The 24053-nt window shown below is 38.0% G+C and overlaps 2 protein-coding genes across 5 annotated transcripts in view; one reads left to right on the top strand and one right to left on the bottom strand.

Annotated features, from left to right (window-relative positions):
* fru (fruitless) overlaps window positions 1–24053 on the top strand; it is a 150564-nt gene that overhangs the window by 10775 nt on the left and 115736 nt on the right. The window lies entirely within an intron of this gene.
* LOC135438446 (odorant receptor 59b-like) lies at window positions 18815–22692 on the bottom strand. The gene is made up of 4 exons (XM_064696774.1): window positions 22565–22692; window positions 19367–19588; window positions 18943–19300; window positions 18815–18883 (listed from the first exon to the last, which is right to left on the bottom strand). The coding sequence occupies exons 1-4, from the start codon at window positions 22690–22692 to the stop codon at window positions 18815–18817; spliced, it is 777 nt and encodes a 258-aa protein (XP_064552844.1).

Raw genomic sequence — 24053 nt, 5'->3', positions numbered from 1 at the left:
CAGTTACCTGGTCTGGTTTACCTGGTCCTCCATTTTACCTTTCACGTGTTATGTGCGCAGGCCATAAATTGCACTGCATATTATTTGCCTCTTGAAAAGCAAAACTGTTCTTGAACAGTTTCAGTAAATGGTAAAACGTCGCGGCTGTAAAATCGCTGAGCGAAAATCGAATTTTATATAAATTGGCAATAAGTAATTGAAGTGTGAGTAATAAACGCAGGTCAAACGTTGACGTTGACAATTAATAGTTATATATAGAGTTAAAATTAATTGTATAATTGATGGACAGTTAAATGCCCATCGAGTGCCATTAGGCTGCACAATAATGTCAGGCATTGCCGACCATTTTTGGTCAGCAAAGTGGCACCGATTGCGGCCCCGAAGACAATGCAAATTTCAGAGCAAATTCCATTGCCTCCACATGAACCGCCGCTTGCCCATTTTGGCAGTGGCAGTGGGAAACGCTATCCATTTTACCCAATGAAGCCAATGAAGCTATTATTTGTGGGGTCTGGCAGCACACACACACACACACTCAGACAATTGCCAAAGCTGTCTCCGCTGTAGGTGTCACTTACCCGAGGGGTCTATATATATATATATAGGGAGCAGAAGTAGCAATTGGAGTTGGAGTTGCATGCCCCAATCCTCTCCCCACTTTCCGCTGCACGTGCCCACTTGTTGTCCGTTGGCCCCGTTGGAATTACAGGAGCACTTTTCGCAATTAGCTGAGAGCTGAAATTACCTGCTCGCTGCTCGGACACTTGTATCTGGGTATCTGTTTGTGCAATTGTTGTTGCATGCAACAATTTAGATTAGCCTCCGACTTTGCCATAGCAGCGTCGATTGTTCTTGTCTGCTCCATAAAAATGCATTCCTGACGGAAGACTGGCCAAAGTAGTCGTCGTCGTCGTCGTCGTCGTCGTCGTCGTCGTCTTTTTGCTTCTAATCTGAATGTTTAGCCTAGACATTTGATGGCCAACATGCGCCGTTGCCGTTGTCGTTGCCGTCACAAGAGCTGAGTGGCAGCTCCAGCTCTGCTGTCAATCGTCGTCTTCTTCTTCTGCTTCTACTTGACTCTGCCTGTTGCCCGCCAGCACCACAAACGGTGGCACTTTACAGTTGCACTTGCGGATTGGATTGCCTCCGCAGCGTGCAATTATTGTAATCCATCCGGCCTGCTGCCGCCACTGCCTTGCCACTCCAAATCGCTTCGCCACAGCATCTTCTTGGTGGGCGTATATATGTATCTATATACATATAAATGTATATATTTGCAGCGTGCCGCATTAACCCATTGACCTTGTTAAGCGGTCGAGGTGGGCGCCTGATTGATGCGGCACGTTTTTGCGCCACTTCAGATACGCTTGACTTCCTGCCGCAACCGGTTCGCTTTTGGCGCTCGCTAAGCAAAAATTCGACACCCAGGAAAAATCAATCGCACACAAATCTTATCATTAAAACATCAAAAGTTTGCCATGTAAACGCTGCCAGGCAGCAACTTAATTTCCCAAACAGACGACATTGGCAACACACAGCTGCAAACATCAGCGGCAATCAGCGGCAGACAATCAAATGGCCAGGATAAAATCTACAGGTGCCGTCCAGTCATTCACTCAGTCCTCTAGTCCATTCCAGTACTGTCCGTCCCAACAGTCTGTCTACCGTGTTGAGCTGCAGCAACTTTTCCGTCAACCGGTTTCAGTGATTTTTCAAAAAATTGTGCATTTGTGTTGATCCACGAGCTGAAACTGAAGATGATGACCAGGATTAGCCGACGCATTGACAACCATCTCCATTTCCAGCTCCGACTCCCGACTCCGATTCCGACTCCAACCTGTCTGAGTGACATGCAAAAATTATGTTTTGCCACATTGCAAACTTATAAGAGATGCCTCTGGCTACTTAACGCCCCGTTCCATTGGTCTCCTGCTTCGTGCTAATCAGTGTCAGCTGTAATTAGAGGCAAGCCACACTGGGGCAACAATCTTGATAGAGTAATGAAATTTGATTTGCCTAAAGTAAACAGCTTAAAAGTCGTTACAAGTGCATTTGTAAAAAAATTGTTCAGAATAAGTTTATAAAAGTTAAGATTTTATGTTTTTACAAAAGAATTCTTTTGATGTTAGGCTATATGATATAGTAAACTGAAAGTAATTTATATATGTATGGGTTGAATAGTTAAAAGCTATGTTCAATGTTGGCCAAAAACATATTTATCATTAAAAGCAGAATATGGGTTTCTTTAGCCAGATTATACTTCCACTTACTATTTACAGTTTTTATACATGTTTTCCTTGCTATTACAAAATATTAAATAAACATATATAAACACATTTAAAATTGCAGCGAACTTTGAGCCAGCGATCTATCGCTTGCTGGTCCGACGTATATAGCTAAACTTTCCAGTCTTACGCTCAGATATCTAAGCTACGCAGGCTTTTGACATTTCGGCAAAGCATATATATAGCCACTTGCCAGCTGAAAGCTTTTCATACAAACTTTGACCTCAATTTTCTCTTCGATGCAAAAGAAAGCATCTGTACAAATTGAAGCCTTTATATGTTATTCGTCTTAACTTATTGTACTTATCGACATTTGCATACAATAGCTACTAGCCAGACTGATAAAATATATCAGCTGCATAATCTATAGAAAACTTTCCCACAAGAATTGAAATTAAATATTTAAAGGATTTTTTTTTAATCACTCGGGAGATGCAGCAGTAATTTTATAATGTAGGAATTCCTTGAGCTGATCTCTAATATATACAAATATTATATAACATCAAATTGGAGTAATTGCATTAATAAAGTATTTATGCATATGAACGATTAGCTAGAATAATTTCCGATTACAAACTTATCATTTAAGTTTTTTAAGTGAATCCTGGTTTAAATGATGTCCTACATAAGATACTCTATAGAAATGTTCTATGAAAATTAATTATGTTACACTTAAAGTGATAAATTGTGCAACAAAACGGTTGCGCCTGTTGCATGTGCTGCAAAAATTGATTCGCCTAATAACTTCATTAGCAGGTGGATGGCCAACGATTTGTTGTCTGTTATATGTAACAGCTGGATGCTCTGCTTCCCCCCCAACCTAGCTTGGTTGCATCCTCAGGTCAAAGACAAGCGTTGGCAGCGTTTTACAGTTTTGTTTTCGCTTCTTAGCTACAAACCGTTGCTTGTTGCACCTGCAGCATCAGCAGCAGCAACCACTGGCGCATCAGTGGCATCAGCAGCAACAACAACAAGAACAACACTTGCTGCCTGCAATAAATCTCAATTTAAATGGCGCCCCAGCATGCGTGGCCAAAACGGTGCTTGGTGCTTGTTGCTTGGCCTTCCACTGGTTTTCCTTCAGCTTTTCGCTTGATTTTTCTCCAACTGTCTCTCCCTCTCTCTCTCTCTCTCTTTCTCTAGTTGCCACTGTAGCTCTCTCACTCACGCTCCGGCTAGGCATTGAGCTGCTCATTTGTAGCAGCGCGCGTCAAATTTGTTGCCGAACCAGTTGATACCAAAGCTGCAGCTGCTGCAATTGCGATCTGGGCGGCTCATCGCAGCAGCAGCAACAGCAGCAACAGCAGCAGCAGCAGCAACATCACATTCGAACTGTACTCTCCGTGTCCGTTGAATTTCGAATTGCGATTTACTGTGCCAAAGCGCGATCATTATCCTAACGCAATTTATGCGCGCTCCAGCCGAGCCCCACGCCCAGACTAATTGCAACAGGCAGCGGGCAACGGATTGCATTGTTAGCTGCCTTTTGTGTGCAACAGTAGCTGCTAGCAACAACAACAACGGCAGTCGGTAATGGCGATAATCATTATAAAAATCGAACGTTGCTCGATAAGCACAACAACAACAACAACAGCAATGTTGCTGCCACAACCCAACAGGTTCTGCACGCGTCACCAGCGATCGATAGACATCGACCCGTTTCGACTAGCATTAGCAGGCAATCTTAGGTCTTTGTCTTCCTGCCATCAACAAGATCGTTTCGCAACGACATTGAGCCCGGCCCCAAAGCCCGGCTCCAGCTCGGCCCAAACCCTGGCCAACAGCTTTTAAGTATTAACATTGCCATCAACGGATTTGTCGGTCTTTATCAATTACGCTGGCTGCATTCTGTATGCGGCATTCGACATTTGCCACATTTACAGCAAGTGGCATCCACATCGACAACATGGCATCTGCTCCTGCTGTAACTGTTCCTGGTCCAGGCCAAAGCTAGGCCACAGCTGACAGCTAGCCAGGCCGAGTTGTCCCATCGAGATTTATGCGGCCAATATGAAGATTGCTTCAGATTCCAAACGGAATTAAGATTATGCTGCGCTTTTGAATAATATAGGGGTACATATCATTTAATATATTAGGCCTTCGATCAGTCCGCTGATTGGACTATATGCTTATTATTTCTCTATTGAATTTTCCATTTTTCTTCTCTACTTTGCAAATGGCATTTCAGCGCATTTCTCACCTTGTTTCCTATATTATTGATGATATTTCCTATTGCGCAGCTGTCAGTGCTTCACCCAAGATAAATGATATTTGTGACCTATTTTTCTTTTGGTATATCCATTTTACATGATAGCGTCGACCAGGTCGACAGCTTACAAAATACAAATGCCACGAAAACACGCAGCATAACTGTGGAAAATGATTTTTCCAGCTGCTAGTTAAGGTCTCAGTTGATTAAGTTACAAGCCAAAAACAATCCAAGAAACTCAGGAATTATTTTGTAATGTTTCTTTACTTACTATTACAGGTGGAGTTAAGAAGTATATCGATTTTCTATATACTTATTAATTACATACATTTATTACATACTCTTAAATGGAGGTATTTTATATTCAATTAATTTCGGTATATAAATTCACATTCAAAATAAAACTATTTCTTCTCGAAAAGTGGCATTAAAGATTCAATTAAAATTTCTGTATTCTTGGGTGTTCTTCTCCGACCGATCACTGTATTAGCTTAAGACACAGCGACTTCATCAGTGATCAAGTACAGTTAACTCTTTCAAGGACATATAACGGCCGGCCAAGTGACAGCAACTACAGCCGCTGCTATCTGCAAAGCCACACACACACACACACTCATACGACAAGAACAAGTGCAAATAATGAAAGAAAAAAAAAACGAAGAAAAATAAAAGAGGGAAAATATGTATCTTAGAGATACTTCAGCCAATGCCACACGACAGCCCAACAGATAACTCACTTTATAAGATTTAACAGGCCAGCGAAGCCAGCCAAAAGAAACTAACAAACATAACAGGGAACAATAACGAGTACAAGCGGCGTTGATAGCTAGCCGATAACAGGGAGTAACAATAACAGCACCAGCAACAACAAGTAAGAGTGCTCCAGACGGTAATGACGACTAGGAGATACCCCGAACAAAGACAATAAATTAATATAAAACAATATTTATATTGTCTTTGTCTTCAGTCAGGCACACAGCTGCCGTCACAGATATTCTCTCTAAACATTTATACACGAAAACACACACACACAGATATAACACAGAAGTGTATAAGAAATGCATTCTTGATTAACTTCGGTGCTTAGAATCCGATCATTATGAAATTTTGAGGGCTTATAACACACAAACGTATATTGATACCAAAACACAAAGATCTACCTCTAGTCTTGTTTTCCAATTAAAGCGGGAATGTATTTAAGAAGAGATATATGCCTAATCCTTGTTTACTATAAATAAAACTACACCATAAAAAATGAATTTATTTTAAATAAGCCTATTTTTAAGAAGCCTCAAATCGATATTTATCGATATTATAAAAATATCAGGAGATATCGATATCGAAATATGATATGGTATATTAGAAAATATTTACTTAATCTTTTAAGTTTCAAACTTTTGTAGCTTACGCTTATGGGCTCTCTCCTATGGCCTGTCACATACATTTGCCTGAACGCATTATACCCCTTTTCAATGGGTTCAGGGTATAATAAACAGGGTTAGCAAAAATCGAGGAATTTTCAAGTGGATTACCCAGTTTTTGCAAATGCAACGTGAAAATAAATAAACTTGTGGCATGATTGGCTGTGCATGATTAGTCACATGCTGAAAGGAGAGTGGGATAACAGCTCTGGAAAATTGAAAGATAGAGAGAGACACACAGAGAGAGAGAGAGAGAGCGAGAGAGGTGGTGAAGTAGTTGAACAGTGAAGTGGAGCTGGGAAGCTGTTGTGCTTAATAGAATTGATATAAGCAAGGCCGGCCGTAAGATACACGAAAGATAGGCATCATCAACTGCAACTGCAGCAGCAGCAGCAGCAACTGCAACTGCAGCATTGCAATGCCGTTTTTGCTGTTGCAGCCAACAACAACAGTTATTGTAACAATAAAATTAGCTAACGATATGAAGGCAAGGCTGTGCAAGCAACAATAACGGCAAACTAAGACCAAGAAGAAAACAGGAACAGGTGGCAAACGTTGCACGAACAACGGCATTTGCAATTGCTCACCGCAGTTGCTGTTGCAGTTGCAGTTGCAGTTGCTGCTGTGCTCCTTTTTTCCCTAATGCTAATCATATTCGTGCATTTTATTTTATTGAGCCTTACGTGATATTCAATATAATCTAAGAAGCGCTCAAAATTGAAAAATTTTACATATTTCCGTCGGGTGTAAGCGACTCTTAATACTCTTTTACAGTGAAACAACAGCTTAATCAATAAAATGAAACTTAAGAAATATCGACTTTTACAATTCGCCTCGATCATACGTAGGTCTTCGGGCTTTCAGACTTATGAAGACATCGCTCTTCACGGTTTTCCGGCTCCTGGTAGGCGTGACTACACAATTTTACACCTTGTTCGCTGTGGATGTAATCTATACATATATACAAAACTGGTTGTCCTGACTTACTTACTGACTGCCTGATTGGTGATCAACGTGCAGCCCAAAACTTAAGACGGGTTCAAAATCATTGAGTAATTAAACCAAATTTCAAACTTATAAAATCGGTTAATGTGGATAAGAAGAGCTTCATACACCTTACAAGCTTTGTGAATGCATCTCCTCTACTCTAAGAGGTATACAAAAACATGACTCCAAATCGATATTAATCAATTTCATTTCGAAACTAAAACCGAAGTTTATCAAGAATGCATATAAGGGAAGAGGAAGCACAATAGCAGTGTATCTCCCAGTCGGGCACTCCCGACTAGAGCACTACTAGTTGTTCACGTCGTGAACGTGTATTAAAACCCAGCTGAGGCTAAGGACAATTGGTAATTGCCATTACCTGTTGCTCACTGGGCCCTCTGCGCTGCGCTGGCTGGCTGTGCAGCTTCTTTGAATTTATTGATTGTCTGGTTCACGCTTTTCATGTTCGCTTGCTTGCCACTGTGCGCCACCGAGCTGCCACGTCCGCCCGCACCGCCCCCGTCTTCGACGCTGTCTATGTCTCTGGCTTTGTCTTTATCTTTGCCCCATTGCTGTTATACACTTTATTGCCACATTTATGCTGGACTGCGCTTCTTATTGCCATGTTGATGCCAGGCTCAAATATGCAATTATTTTATTAACTTTTGGCAGGGAGCACAACAAGGTCTGCTGCCAGCGGTAAACAACGTGAGGATAATGAAAATGTCTTATGTTTTTTTGACACTTACCTTCTGAGTTCTGTCAGTGAATGATTATTTTTGTGTTCAACAGGACGTATGTGTAATACAGTAAATGCTTTAAACTTACACTTCAAATCATTTTATACATTGTATAAATCAGTCTAAATATTAAAATATATTGAAAATGCACTTAATTATCGAAGCTATGCAGATTTTAAGCCTGGTATCTTACTGGAGCTTGAAAACGCTCGATATTATGATTGTATGATTTTAGGCATAATTTTTGAACAAAATTTCACCTTGCGGTAGGTGACTTTCAATGAGTTTCAAAATAGACTTTTAAGCAAAATAAATAAGTCAAAATTGACATGCCATAAATAAAGTCTACAACTTCAAAATATTAATTAATTAATGTTAAAAAGAAAAAAATATATACAATTTTTAGATTTAAAGAACAAATATATCAAGATGAGTGGGGGAGCTCTTGATTAAAATTACAAAAATGTCAACAATACATATATTTGTTCATAATTGAATAATAACAAATCCACAAAAAACAAAGAACGAAAAACACTTGGGAAATGTATGCGAATGTTTATTGCTTAAGATTTTGGAACTTTAGAAGTCAACATTTTTGTCAGTTTTGGCATTTTTCTTTGACAAAAATTCATACTAATTTATTCACTGGTAATCGACTAAAAATTAAATTTTGATATTATAAGAAAGCAAATTTAAAGTTGTGTAAGGGGGGACCCTTGAATAAAAAAACAAAAAAAAAATCGAATTAAATTTCCAAAATTAATAAAATCTTACTGTTGGAATCAATATGGAGGTCAAACCATGAACAAAATATCCCCAATCATTTAAGTGGGTTATCTTAAAAGCTTAAAAAGCTTTTGGGGTAAAAACGGTATGAATATTTTTCGAAACTTAACAAGAGAAACTAAAACAAAAAGTTTGTTCTATGCCACTTGTTGCTTGTTTACTGTCAGCTTTAGCGTTTTCTATTATTAATTGAATATATTTAAATAATTTCAAACATCATCTATCATAACTAACGAAAATCAACATAGGCAAGCAAAGAAAAAGACTAGCAACAACTAGAGACAACAGAATTGAGCGTAGAAAAAATCAATTTACATAAAAAATGCATACGCCATGGCGCCCAGCCAAGAGGCGGAGACAGGGACAGAGGCAGAAGCAGAGAAAGAGAAAGAGTCAGGGAAAAAGTGCAACACGATGCTGGTCAGTCAGCTGGCCATTGAGGCGGCAAATGCGATGCGTGCGCCATTAGAAAAAGCCGATGGGCAGGCTGACATGGTGGGCAGGTGGGGAAACGGTTGCCTCTCGATGGGTTTACGTGGCTTGGTACCGTTAGGTACCGCAGCATGAAGCATCTGGGAGTTTCATTGATGGCAGCCCCGTCCGGTGCGATGCGGGCCAACTCAATCAGCCAGTCAGTTAGGCAGACATGCGCAGGGAACAGTTGGCTGAGTCGCCAATTGCAATTGCAGTCGCCCAATGGGACGCCCCAAGGATCAATGGCAGGTTTATGCCGTTATTGGCCGCTTGACTGTTGTGTAATGCATGTTAATTTCATTTACTTGCTAAATTATTGTTATTATTAGCCAGACTGCAAAAGCGAACCTAGTCAGTTAGGAGGGGAAGCTGTCAAGCATGAACGGATACCTGTTGCCATCGTGTTGTGGGGGGTATTTTTCAAGTTATACAATCATCTTTTGGCATCAGAAAGATAAGGTTTATTTTCAAATAGTTTGCTTTATTTGAATATGCCTATGATAAATATATAAAAGAAGAGAAGCTTAAATTTAAAAAATCTTGCTTCTTTGTGAAATATTTCCATTTGAATATTTTAGGCCAATCCAAACCGAATTTACAAAATATAGAAAATTATTAGTTCCATAAGTAGCTACGCGCATTACTCATAACTGGATTAATAACTGTTGCTGAAGTATTTTGGGATGTTGTTTTTATACCCTTGCAGAGGGTATTATAATTTTGTCGTGAAATGTGTAACGCATAGAAGGAGACATCTCCGACCCCATAAAGTATATATATTCTTGATCAGTATCAACAGCCGAGTTGATATAGCCATGTCCGTCTGTCCGTCTGTCTGTTTCTATGCGAACTAGTCTCTCAGTTTTAAAGCTATCTTTATGAAACTTTGCAGAATTCCCTCTTTCTGTTGCACGCAGCTCATATGTCAAAACCAGCTGGATCGGACCACTATATCATATAGCTGCCATAGGAACGATCGGTCGAAAAGAAGGTTCTTGTATGAAAAACATTTTTGTTTATAAAGTTATCTTGACTTAACTTGATATTTATTAGTTTTACTACGCTCCCCATATATATGCAAAATCCTATTAAGATCGGACAACTATAACATATAGCTGACATAGGAACGATCGGTCGAAAATTAAGTTTTTGTATGGAAATTTTTAATGTTTTTCAACATATCTTGACCAAACTCGGTACTTATTAGTTTTACTAAGCTCCCCATATATATGCAAAATTCTATTAAGATCGGGCAACAATATCATATAGCTGCCATAGGAACGATCCGGTCGAAAATTAAGTTTTTGTATGGAAAATTTTTATGTTTTTCAAGATATCTTGACCATTCTCGGTATTTATTAGTTTTACTACGCTCCCCATATATATGCAAAATCCTATTAAGATCGGACAACTATATCATATAGCTGCCATAGGAACGATCGGTCGAAAATTATGCTGTTGTATGGAATTTTTTTTTATTTTCAAGATATCTTGACCAAACTCGGCATTTATTAGTTTTACTATGCTCCCTCCACTTATGCAATTATGATATACTATATCATATAGCTGCCATAGGAACGATCGGTCGAAAATTAAGTTGTTGTATGGAAACCTGTTTTGTTTTTCAAGATATCTTAACCATAACTATTTTTCCTGTGCTTCTTAGATACAGGCAAAGCACTATGAGCATTTTGAAAAGGTTGGGTCTGCAAGGGTATTAAATCTTCGGCGTGCCGAAGATAGCACTTCTTTCTCGTTCAAGCTATGCTTGAAGCTCTTGCAGCCAAAAAGGAGAAGTTTTTCTTGCTTTAAATAATTTATCATCCATCCCTATCAAAAAGCTATCTAAAAAATCTGATAAAAAATTAAGTTTCATCTTTAGTTGTTGCACATTGCTCAACACTGCAATAACTTGCTAAGCGGGAATATAACGCTGATGGGGAAGTATTTTGTAGATATTCGGAAAGTTATGCAGTCAGCCTCCTGCAATCGGAAAGAAAAGGGCTTTTTTCTTTATTTATTACCTATACCTATTAAAAACTGCATCTTAGTTATGCGTATTTCCCAACACTGCAAGAAATTAGCAACGATTAATAGAAGTATCTCTTGCAAGTAGAAAAAATAAGTTTTCGTTTCTATTAACTATCAATGAGGCATATTCAAATTCTTTTTGCTACTATATACCCCGTCTTCAATTCAAAGCCATAGTTAGGTCCTTTTATAGTTATGGACGTTGCCCAACACTGCAATTCTTGCCAAGCAAGGATTAATAGCTGATGTTAATGTCACATTATGAAGCGCATTTGGCGTATTGTTCCGTCAACTCTACCAAGCAAATATATTGGAAGAACGCTCTCTTCTTAGATAAGTAGAGGAAGTTTTTTATAAATTATGGTTTTTATTACCTGTATTTACGTTTGGGTATATGAAGCTAATCGAACGGAAATCAACAAAATCTAAAAAATTCCTAGGTACATCGACCATGGACACACGAGCAATTTTAAACACTGTTTTATTATTAATAGAGAAACTGCTAAAGCTAACTATGGTAAGCCGAAGAAGACAAAGACTGATGATGATTGATGCTTTGAGTGGGGTATTTGCCGTTTTATACTATCAGCTGTAATAATCGAAATTGATATAGTTGCTTTCTCGTGAGTAAGTTACTTACTGACTTCTTAATATACTTACATATATGGAAGACAAAAAATATCTTAGATCTACCAACAATTATTGTTTTCGGTAGATTAGGCAGCTATGCCTAATGGCATCTTTGAATGCTACGAATTTCTTCAGTTCGTTTCTAATTGATACGCATTATCCAACACAGCATTGATTCGATGTTTATAATTAGCTCGTTGATTTATTTGGCCCACTAATAAAACCGTTTTTTCTTATTGTCTTTTTGGGCAGTCGAAACACCTGCAACCCAATAAGCTGATAGATACTTACTTTCAATTGAAAGCTTTGGCCACACGGCCGCCGTCGCTGCTCGATGGCGCGATTAGCGTGCAACAAATTGCACAGATTTATTACGCGGCGATGGCGACTGCGCAGCGACTGTGCGACGGGCGGCTTATCAAGCCGCTTTTTTTTTCTTCTTTTTTGTTGCCAATTTTGGGCAGCAACAACAACAACAGTTGCCGTGGCGCTGGCAATGGCTGTGTTATGAATTATTGGACGCTTTTGACTGCCGCCGCACGGCGTGCTACCAAATTTGTGCTCCATGCTGGCCGGAGGACCTGCATTCGTAGCTGATGCTGGCGACAACAGCAGCGGCAGCAGCAGCATCAGCAACAACAGCAGCGGCAGCGGCAGCAGCAGGAGGCGACTGCAGCAATTTGTCAGCAGAGCCGCAACGTGTCTGGGTTTGGGTTTAAGTTTGGGCAGTTGGCAAAGCCAATGCCAAATATGGCCGGGCCATGCCAAATGCCGCGTCTATCGTTGTGGCCAGCTGCCTGCCTGCCTGCCGCATGTTGCCGCAGTTGCATTTGCTGCTGAACGTTGCCTGTTGCCGCAGTTGCTGTTGCACTTGCCCATGCGCATTTATCGTTTACGTTATTTGTTGCCGCTAGTTTTCCAGTTAGCCTCAGTTAGCTGTGCTGCATTTTGCTCAAAGTGAAAGATTTACGCGGCCTCGGCCAGCTCTCGGCCTCGCCAGCTCGCCCTGCCTAACTGGGCTGGTGGTGCTGCGGTGGTTCACTTGTGGCTGTGCTGCGCATGCGTGCCGTTATGGTTTATTTAATGCGTTTTGAAAGTGCATTTTCATGTTCGATGAGATTGATGAGAAAATTTGATTTATTTTTTCTACGTATCGCTCGTACGCTCATCATATTGTATTATTATCTCTCTCTTACTCTGGCTCCCTCTTTCTCGCCCTCCCTCTCTCTCTCTCTCTCTCGCACTGGTTCTTTGCGTCTATTGGCCTGGTCAGTGGCCATTGGGCCATCGCTTGTCAGTTACACTTGCAGGTTGCGGCATTTTGTCAGAGGGACAGTTAGAAAAGGCCGCCTCGCAGATCGGTATTCGGACTGGCATTCACTGCCATAAATGGCCCCGCATGGGAAATGTGATGAAGTATTTTCCTACTTCTCTACCTCTCTCTCTCTCTCTCACTCATTTTCTTTTCCCTGGGAAATCGTAGCGCTTTGAATGCTTAAGTTGGGTTTGACATTGACATTGGCATTTTGCAGAAATTGTTTACCTTATAAATTTAGTTTGTTGTTTAGCTGCATTTACTTAAATAATTTATGGAAAAATAGAAAATAGCAATTAGAAACATAAAATTACATAGGTTCTACTTAAGACAGTGTGATTTATTTTAATAAACACTTAACTATAGTAGCTAGAAAATGCAATACATAATGCCTGCTGACTCTTTACTAAAAACCAAATTTATATTAAATTTGAAATTCTTAAATTTAAAAAAATTTTAATCAAACAAATCTAATTTAAATGAATAATTAATTATATACATATACATACATATTATTATGAATGAATTAATTAATATAATTCAATACAATAATTGTTCAAGCTTGTGTTATTTCAAAACGCGTTGCACTTCTTGTTATTATTATATTATAACATTATTATACATATTTAGATATTTTAATTTGTCTTATTTAGTTTTATTGAATCATGATTATTATTTATTATTATTTTTAATTCTTGTTATAAATATTATTGTTATTATTATTATTATTACTGCTATTATTATAATTAATGTTTTATTATTACTATTATATTGTATTGTAATATTATTTCCTTATAGCGAGTATCATGTAGCTTCTTATTTAATTTCAAAAGGAAAAACGGATTATTTTCATTTTAAATGCCAAAAAAAGAAACTATTATTTTTGAGGACATTATTTTCAAAATTGTATATGAGTTATTATAAGAACCAATTGTTAATAAATAATACAAAATATCACATTAGTATTAGACAATATTTCTTATATCAAAATAATTTCATATTTTTACTAATTAATTGCCAGAAATGTTTTCTAAAATACAAAATTAGGAAAGTGTCTGTAGACACAATACTTACTAGATACAACCTCCGCAATTATACAACTCATCTACGAAAATAAATTTTAAAATGAAATACAAAATTTATATTTAATACATAATATATGTATATATGAGATATATAATACATGTATTAATCATATTCTATTTGTGATTAATTCCTAAAAATATGTTATATTTGATTTAAAAAAAGGGCTTATCCTAACCATGGTAGCTAAAACTACAGTATACTCTCAACTGTATCGTACAGTACAGTACGACCATAAATTAGAGAATATTTCCGCGCCCATAAATTGGCAGCCACTTAATGCGATCGTAAAAACCTTACAAGCCGCGTTACATTGAGAAAGTTGCCAGCCAATTGGCAGACAACAACTGGCTGCCCAGGGAGAGGCTCGGCGACTTTGTTGCCGATATTAGTTACGTTTGGCCAATTAATTACATTGATCGTAAAACATACATTTCTAAGCGTATTGATAACGGAGATAAAGGCGCATAAAATGCGGCTCGACTGTGATTGTATTTGTGATCGTGCCACAGCCGCTGCCACAGTCACTGCCAATGCCGCTGCCACTGCCCCAGTCGTTGACGGTATCAATAAACGCATCGTTAAATGTTGCTGCTGCCGCTCGCAGCAGCCGCTCGTTATAACTGTGTGTGCTCGCATCTTGAGCTCAACGTTCTACGTTCTTCGGACTTTTTGCTCAGTTATTAAACGAAAAATTCACACAGGGGTGCTGCCGCTCGGCAGTGGCAGCCGCCACATCAGAGATTGGCTGGCAACGTGTCGCCTCATTTGCTGTGTCTGTCGCGCATCTTGCATAATGTTTATTAATGCGCAAATTTTTACGAGGCAGCGGCTCCCCCTTTTAACGATGCCTTTTAACGATTGTGGGGCCCAAGACACAACCAATGCCCGTTCAATAGGTGCCAGTTGTTGTTCCCCCTAGTTGTTATTGTTGTTGTTGTTGGCATGCAACAATCGCTTTTAGGCCTTAACAGCATTTTTATGGCCCATGGATGCGGCCGGCTGGCCAGTTAGCCGCTGCCTCTGCTGCTGCTGCTGCTGCTTACTGTTCTTTTGCAACAATTTAAATTGCAACAATTTACAATTAGCCACGTTTGTGCTCCATTTTGTCGTCGTCTTGACCATCTAACGGTCAACCAAGTGCACTATGTGGTCTCCGCTGTAGTACCACGACGCGTCGGCAATTAAATTCGCCATTTGTCGTTTGCCCGTCGCCGGTTTATAAATAATTCTGTGTCATTTTTGCTCCTGCCAGCAATTGTGCCTAATGCTCTTTAAAACAATTTATCAATATTTCTGACAACACCCACTCGGCCGGTTTGCATACTCTTGTAGAGGATATTCTTATATTGTAACGAATTGTGCAAAGCATAACTAAATTATTTTTAATGTTTCAAAAATTAATAAAATAAAATTTCACTTAATTTAAAATGTGTACACTCATAAAGTTTGAAAAAAATTCGCTTAATTTTAAAAAAGTTTGTGCTTTAGTGGAAAAATTCATTCCAACAAGAAAATATATGTCCCAAAGCTTAAATTTTTAGAAAACATTTACTATAATTTACAAAAATTTTTAATTTCGTGGGAATTTTCCAAAATTAAAATTTGAGTGTATAAAAGGGTCATACAAGGGTATTTAATCTTCGACGTGCCGTACTTGCCTTTAACTTCGCTCTGCGCTGTTGTCAGCTACTCAGCTGCAGTTGTTGTTGCTGTTGTTGCAGTTGCTGTTGTTGCAGTTGCTGTTGTTGCTGCTGCGCTAACCTTGACCAAGGAATTGAGCTAATGCTGCTGCTGGCGCATCCTGCTGCTGCAACTTGTGCGCACGTGGCGTGTGGGCGTGGCAGGCGCCTTGCGCTCGTGCGTGTCATTACATCACAAATTTGCTAACAGCTCTGATAGTTTTTTTTTGTTTTTGTTCAACTATTCCATGAGCTGATACAAAATTGGTAGTACGCCGTCTTTTGGGCTTATAATCGGTTGGCATTAGGAACACAGAAATAAAGTGCGCCCGCCTGTAATTCCATTTGCCTCTCTAAGCTGCAATTTGATGAACGTGCCAACATTAATGCTGCCTGTCATGGAAAGTGCTGCTTCTGAAATTGAAGTGGAATATTATGTCGAGGGCGAACAGCCTCAAGGACGTTTTACATTTGCTAGCCTTGCAGTGGATATAATAATATTGTTTTGAGCTATGTAACACATAGACAGTGATATCCCTGACCTCGTAGGTTATATGGAATCATGATCAGCTTCACTATAAAGTATCTTTACTATGATCCAATTTTGATTACCTTAAGACTGCCTATTCGTACCAAGCTTGTTTTATTAATCTTCTATATGTTTTTTAATAATATCTTTTTTGATGAGCTTCTATAAGGATTACATGTTAAATAAGGTGAAACACGTTTCAAACGTCGAACATAGCTTGCCGGACAGGCTGTAAATTTTCCCCCACCGGGTCGGTGATTTCCCATTACTTTCCCAATACTATGTCTTCATCCTATCTACTTAACACTCTGTATATCTAGCATACAGTTCTTTACTTTATTAACAATCTTTTTACTTTCTTTTCTCCTATTTATGATATATTCTTAAATAATATAGCAAATTAAGATTATTTTAAATTTTACTTAAGAGAACTTTTTCCTACTTACACCCTTCTTCTTAGATGTAGGCTCTAATAGCGTCACTGACAAAATTAGCTGTGAAAAGGGGCACAGCTGGCCGGACTGGCAAATAAAACACGTCCATTTGTGTGATCCAAATTGTAGAAAATCGCCAGAAAATTAACATCTTTTTCTCTTCAAACATTTTGCAATTTGTTTACGTTTATTTTTTGAGCATTAATTTATTAATTTTGTATTTATTTTTTAATGTTTGTAATATTATGTAGAAAATGCTTTGGTTGACACTCGTTTTATCGACCATTCATATATAAATAAATAAAATATATAAAATATATTAAATACATAAACCAAATGCACTTAATCAAATAAATAAAACAAATAAAATATATAAAATAAATAAAGCAAACCAAAAAACGTTTGTATGTAACTTTTTTTTTACCATCCGATCGGCCTAAAGCTCATTTTCAAAGATCTTTGTTCAAATTCATTTGAGGGGTGTTTCGCACTTTTTGAAAAATCCAGCTCCTTGGTGGAAATGGGGGTCAAACATTTGGTGGGTGACGTTGCGCCCTCAAATTCATTGCCAAGGATCTACATAAAAACTCATTTGAGACGGGTTTCACATTTTTCGTAAAATCCAAACTTCTTCGGTGGAAAGTGCTATTCAAATTTTGATTTTGGTGTAGTTTTAATTTTATTCCGATTTGCTTCAAACTTTATCTTCAAAGCTCGGCATAAGAATTTTATGAAAACGTGTTTCATCGATTTGGGAAATTCTACCCGCAACAGTGGTAAATTGGCGGAAATCGATTGTATGAAAGTTGTTTGTTGACCATCCGATCAGTTTCAAAATCATTTTCAAAGCTTTTTGAGATTTGACATTTACTTTACACGTGTCACGGGCAAGGCCGGGATATACCCGCTAGTAAATATATAAATGAACAATGAAACAAATAAAATAAATAAAACAAATATTGCAAATTAATGACTAAAATAAATAAAAAATATAAAATAATATGAATAACATAAATAAATAAATGTTATTAAAATAAGTAAACACAAGTAATACAAAAATTAAAATAAATAATATAAAATAAATTAATATAAATAGCTTACACTTGTTGAACTAAATGCATCCACCTTCCTGCGGGTACTTATTAAGATGTAAATGACTGCACCGTTACCCTGTTAAATAAGGTGAAACACGTTTCAAACGTCGAACATTCTGCCCATTGTATGTGTCACTGTCGCCAGAATGGAATGTGCTAAGCTTTTATAGTTGTTCAGTTCATATCCATGAGATTAGACCAGCTGTTCCCCTCGACGAGGTGTCAATCACGCCCCTAGAAACTAACTTGTCGAATGAAATTTCACCCGAGCAGCTGCTTTATTCCCGCGACTGTAGATGTTTTTGTCACGCCCCGCAAAACTTTTGACCTATAATTATCCATAAATGCATGTCAATAGAAATAGTGTAATCGAATTTGCAAACACTTATTTTTCGTGACGGAATTTTTAATTTTTCAATAAGGAAAGCGTTTATAGATATTGTAAACTGGACATGAGTACATATAAGCAGCGGGTGGTCTTCGCTGTTATAAGTTCGCTACTTTATGAAATAAAGTAAAATACACCATGTAAAATTTAGGGATTTAACATGGTACTCAAATGTTTGCAAATGCCAAAGAAGAAGACCATACCTTAATAATTACAATATTTTCGATTTTGGGGGATACGGGTGAGATATCCAAACACTAAAACATTCCTCATTTGTATACACTCTACGACAATCTACTCCAAGTTTGGGGAATGTAGCTAATAAAATTCTCGAGTTGTGGTTACAAAACCAAATCTCAAATTCGATTATTATCGATACTAGGGAAATGGAGTAAAATATCGACAAAGAATAATAAACTAGTTCTGTGCATGATGTGCCAGAATATATACTATATAACTATATCCTCTATATTTTGTAACTTCCAAGATGAACGCGTTCTTATAGCCACACATACGGACTTGGCTGTATTGACTTAGCTCGTCAGCCTGATCAGGTATAAATAAGCTTTATGGGGAGATGCTGTCTACTACCTTTTTCACACATTTGAACAAAACCATTATCTGTGTTTAATTCTCTTTTAAATAACAAAAAATTAACAACAAAAATACTCAACAAAAACACTCAATACAAATTATGATAGTTTCAATCAAAATTTAACGGGAAACCTATTTTAACCGGTCGGCCAGGTTCATTTGCTGCACTATGGTCATCACGCTAAATGCAAACCTGGCCATCTGAAAATATTGTTGAATAACATCAATGTGTTGTGTTACATTCATTTAGCTCTACCCACCCTTATATTACTGTTAACTGAGATAGGAAAGACGATACCGGCTACAAATACAATCGGCCGTTGCACGTGCTGTATAAATATCATCAAGGCGGACTTATATTTGCGCTCGGCATTGATCCAGTTCGATTGAGCCAATAAATTAGATAAGTCCTTGCTATCGTCGGCAAGTAAATCGCTTAGGTAGCAGCAGGGAAAAGATTCCAATAAGATGCCCGTAAGATAAATAATCGAGGAAACGCCATGAATTAGATCCGAGAAATAAAAAATGTTAATAATGGTCACTCCCAGCACTACGCCAACTAGCTGAAAATGCACAAATATGATGCCCGAGATAACTGGACGCATAATTTTACAGCATCTAGGATAGGAAATGGGAGAGGAAATTAAAAAGAGATCCCATGAGTTAATCGTCAGATTGACTTACTGCAAAATAAGCTTATGGTCCAGAATGCAGCCGACGAGCTCGTCATAGTTGTCAGCCTCTGTTTTATGTGGATCACTGCGGAGATTTCGAATACGGTCCCTCAGCACATCGATGTGGGCTCGCATCATAATAAGAAATATAAGAGGATATGTATCCGAAACCAGAAGCGTCAACCCCGTAAGGGACACAACGATTTGCTCAAGGATCGATTGCAGCCAAAATCTGGTAGATCCATTATGCCAATCGAAAACTGGATTGTAAAACAGCCACGGCGGGTGCCCATTTAATACACCAATAACAAATGCGGACGTAAGAAAGGTCCCATATATTATAGCGTAAACTAAAAATATGTAGTTTGAATCAGCAACTGCTTTGTGAATCCTTCGGCGATCGTCATCCCTACACAGCCGCTCGTCCATAATGTCAAGTATGGACTCCACCTGATTTAATCTTGAAAAAAAAAATAAAACCACGATGGTTTTAGCTGTCGCTCCACTGACGTTAAAAGTTACTTGGAGTACGTTAAAAAAATCACCGGGCGTAAAATTAGAAAAGTTCTTAATGAGGCTAAGCACAAGGCCAACGGGAGCGTACAGCTCTGCAATAGTAAACACCAAACAAGACCAAAACAAGTATAGATATCGCTGTACATCCTGCTTTGGTGGTGCGTAGCCAACGAACTTCACAGCGCGGTATAAATAGGTGAAACATTTCCTAGAACGTATTTGAACACCAAGTGGAGCCGGGTTTATTTGTCGGAATATCCTTTTCATTGCAAGAGTAACTGTGACTAGCACTGAATAGGTTGTTATATCATACTGGACTTATTTCGGAATGCCGATATACCAAAGGCAAATGGCTTTGAGATTAGGCCAGCTGGCCAGGCTTATAATTAAAAGAAACTGCTCTTTGGCACGCCGAACATTGAATACCCTTGTAGACATATGCAGTTATGTGAGAATAGTGAAGCTCGTAAATGCTGAGCTTGATGAAAATATCTTGGGAAACAGAAAATTTTGCCAATTAAATCCCCACTTATCGACCGATTATTCCTATGGCAGCTATATGATAGAGTAGTCCGATTCAGCCGGTTTCGAGATATGTACTGCCAGCAACAGAAAGACGGACCTATGCAAAGTTTAAAAATAAGAGACTAGTTCGCATGGCAAGAGACTGACGGACAGACGGATTTGGCTATATAAACTCGGCTGTTGATGCTGATCTAGAATATATATATTTTTTTGTAACGTAGAGGTTTCCTTCTATGCGTTACACACTTCATGACAAAATTATAATACCCTCTACAGGGGTATAAAAGTAACTCTCTCTGCGAGACTTGAACTCGCCCCATTAACCGAACACACTGTTTCCCATCACTCCATTCCATATCCACTTACTTACACTTAGATTTGTGGGAAGAACTGACTTAAAATATCAACACAAGCGCACATACATATATAGTAAAATCGCAATTAAAATTCTACTAATATAATTTGCAAAAGAAACGCACGCAGAAATACAGAAAATGCCCTTGTTTTGGCGCTTACAGCCTCTGTGTTTTTAACTGATCTTAATGAAATTTTCGGTAGTAGATTTTGTAGATATTAAATTAAATATATTGAATGAAATATGTTCACGTGGGTATACTACCCATTTTCATTGGGTTCAGTGTATCAACAGCTAAATTAAAGAATAATTGTTGATTCAAAGTTTACCATACGAAACATTTTTTTCTATGACCTCACCTGATTCATTCGTGAAAACAAAAATAAAACCACTATGGTTTTTGCTGTCACACCACTGACGTTAAATGTTACTTGGAGTACGTCAAAAAAATCACCGGGTGTTAAATTCGAAAAGTTCTTAACGAGGCTAAGCACAAGGCCAACGGGTGCGTACAGCTCTGCAATAGTAATCACCAAGAAAGACAACAGGAGGCTATGGCTGTGGCTTATGCCAGCTGTTAATTTGCACGACTATAGATGTACATATATTAAGCCTCAGCAAAGCGCTAGACTTTTAATAAAAGATAGTGTTAATAGAGTGGGAACTTCTAGTTCAGGTTGGTGAATAAATTCAATAGTTCAATTCGAGTCGTCATTCAAATCAATCATTTCATTTCCTTATTCAGTGGTTCATGAATACAGACATGAAATTTTTATTTATTTCAATTTAAGTTTAATATTTTATAATTCGTTATACCATATATTGCTTATAAAGTAAATAAGTAACAACGAGATAGAAGGACTATCTTCGGCATGCCGAAGATTTAACACCCTTGCAGACCGAATCTTTTTGTAATACTCATGACGAATCTGGCTAAAATATCTTGAAAAACAAAAAAGTTTTCCCAACAAGAACCTACTTTTCGACAGATTGTTTCTGGTCCAATCCAGCCGTTTCCGACATATGTCGTGCCTGCTACAGAAAATAGGACCTTCGCATAGAAACAGATAAACGGACCGACAGACTTGTCTATATCAACCTGGCTGTTGATGCTGATCTAGAATACATATACCTTATGAGGTCGGAGATGTCTCCTTCTATGCGTAACACATTTTGAGACAAAATTATATTACCCTCTGCAAGGGTAATGAATTTCAATTAATTTCATAATGCTGCCGGCCAATATATAATGCTAAGCCTATTCTAGTCGATCAGCCAGATTCATTTGCTGCACTATGGTCATAACGCTTAACGCAAACTTGGCCATCTGAAAATTTCATTGAATCATCAAAAGTAATATGTTTGAAACATCTAAGTACTCTTTTAAGGTGTGTAATATTACTGTTCATTGAGAAAGGAAATATTCCACCGGCTATAAACTCTATCGGCCGTTGCACGTGCTGTATGAATATCATCAAGAATATCATGTTTGCGCTCAGCACTGATCCAGTTCGATTGAGCCAATAGATTCGACAAGTCCCTGCTATCTTCAGAGAGTAAATCGCTTGGGTAACAGCAGGGAAAAGATTCCAACAAGATACCAGTTAGATAAATAATCGACGAAATTCCATGTATGAAATCCCAGAAATATAAAATGTTAATCATAGTCACTTCCAGAAAGAACTACGCCAACTAAGTAGTTGAAAACGTAGTAAAATGATATCAGAGATAACTGAACGCATAATTTTACAGTATCTTGACAAAGACAGATCACATTAGTTAAAGATTAATGGAAACGAAAGATTGTCTTACTTCAAAATAAGCTTGTTGTCCAGAATGCAGCAGACGAGTTCGTCATAGTTTTCAGCCTCGGTTTTATGTGGATCAGTGCGCAGATTTCGAATACGGTCCCTCAGCACATCGATGTGAGCGCGCATCATAATTATAAATATGAGAGGATATGTATCCCAAAGCAGAACTGTTAACACCGTTAGAGACAGCATTATGAGTTCGAGGATCGATTGCATCCAGAAACTTGTCGATCCATTGTGCCAATTGAAAAGAGGATTATATAACAAGCATGGCGGCTGCCCATTCAAGATGCCACTCACAAATACAGACGTAAGAAAGGTACTGTAAATTATAGCGTAAACTAAAAATATAAAATTTGAATCAGCAACAGCTTTGTGGATCCTCCGGCGTCCGCTATCATTGTCTTTGCTGTCGCTTCGCTGGCGTTGAAAGATATTTGGAGCACGCTAAGAAACTCACCGGGTGTAAAATCCGAAAAGTTCTTACCAAGGCTAAGTGAAAGGCCATTGGGGACAATAACTCGGAAAAAATAAACACCAAACAAGACCAAAATAGGTATGGATATCGCTGTATATCCTGCTTTGGTGGTGCGTAGCCAACGAACTTCACAGCGCAGTATAAATAGGTTGAACATTCCCTAGAACGTTTTCGAACCCCAAGTGGAGCCGGGTTTATTAGTCAAAGTATCCTGCTCATTGCAAGAGTCACTGTGTCTAGCACTGGATAGGTTTAGTTATCAGACTGGACTTATTTCCGAATACCAAAATGTGTGCAATGCTGTGCAATTTGCACAACTATAGATATATATCGAAGCTCAGGAATGTGCTAGACCTATAATTACATGTTGTCAATATAAAAATGCCCATGACTATGAATTACATAAGGTTGTGAAAGTTAAAATATGTACAAATTTTGATGTTTATTTGATGTTTAGAATATGTAATGAATATAAGATGAAAAACTATTTGTCCTGACTGACTGACTGATTGGTCATCCAAGTGACTGCACAGTACGATGGGGTTATGAAGAGTTTAAACGCAGTTCTGAAATGTTGAAAGGAGTTAATATGAAATTATTTTGTTTTCGGTATACTGATCTTAAATACCTCTGCAAATTATAGTACGAGTAGATTAAAACGGAAAATGGGCGTTAGAGTGATGTCTAAAATTTGAAACCGAAATAAGTACCTAAAATATATATGATAGAAAATTAAAAGTATTTGATTTAATCTCTTAGTTACAAGAGCACAGAAATGGATACTTATGCAAGCTATGCTAAATGTGTATAAATGAATTAATAGATAGATAAATACATAGGTTTTTAATATTTATCCTAAGGTTTTCCTCTTCAAACTCCACTATTTAAATAAGGTGTAGTCGAAAGTAGTTGACCTGAAAATACCTTTCGAATTATATTAAATTAATAATTGGCATAGCTTCATTTAAATCACAATTAACTAGCGTTTGAACCGAAAATACGAAAACTAGCT

The sequence above is a fragment of the Drosophila montana genome, unplaced genomic scaffold (assembly GCF_035044405.1).
Source record: "Drosophila montana isolate Dmon_TW-CO22-7 unplaced genomic scaffold, ASM3504440v1 contig_3848_1, whole genome shotgun sequence".
Classification (NCBI taxonomy): domain Eukaryota; kingdom Metazoa; phylum Arthropoda; class Insecta; order Diptera; family Drosophilidae; genus Drosophila; species Drosophila montana.
This window is presented reverse-complemented; position numbering and strand designations above follow the sequence as displayed.

Bases quoted from the DNA above. Each gene is read 5' to 3' on its own strand.
- LOC135438446 (XM_064696774.1), bottom strand. From the start codon at position 22,692: ATGATGCGCGCTCACATCGATGTGCTGAGGGACCGTATTCGAAATCTG. The intron at 19,301-19,366 runs GTAAGTCAATCT...TTCCTATCCTAG, and splicing joins GACCATAAGCTTATTTTGCA to ATGCTGTAAAATTATGCGTC. The intron at 18,884-18,942 runs GTGGGTAGAGCT...CAATATTTTCAG, and splicing joins CAGTTAACAGTAATATAAGG to ATGGCCAGGTTTGCATTTAG.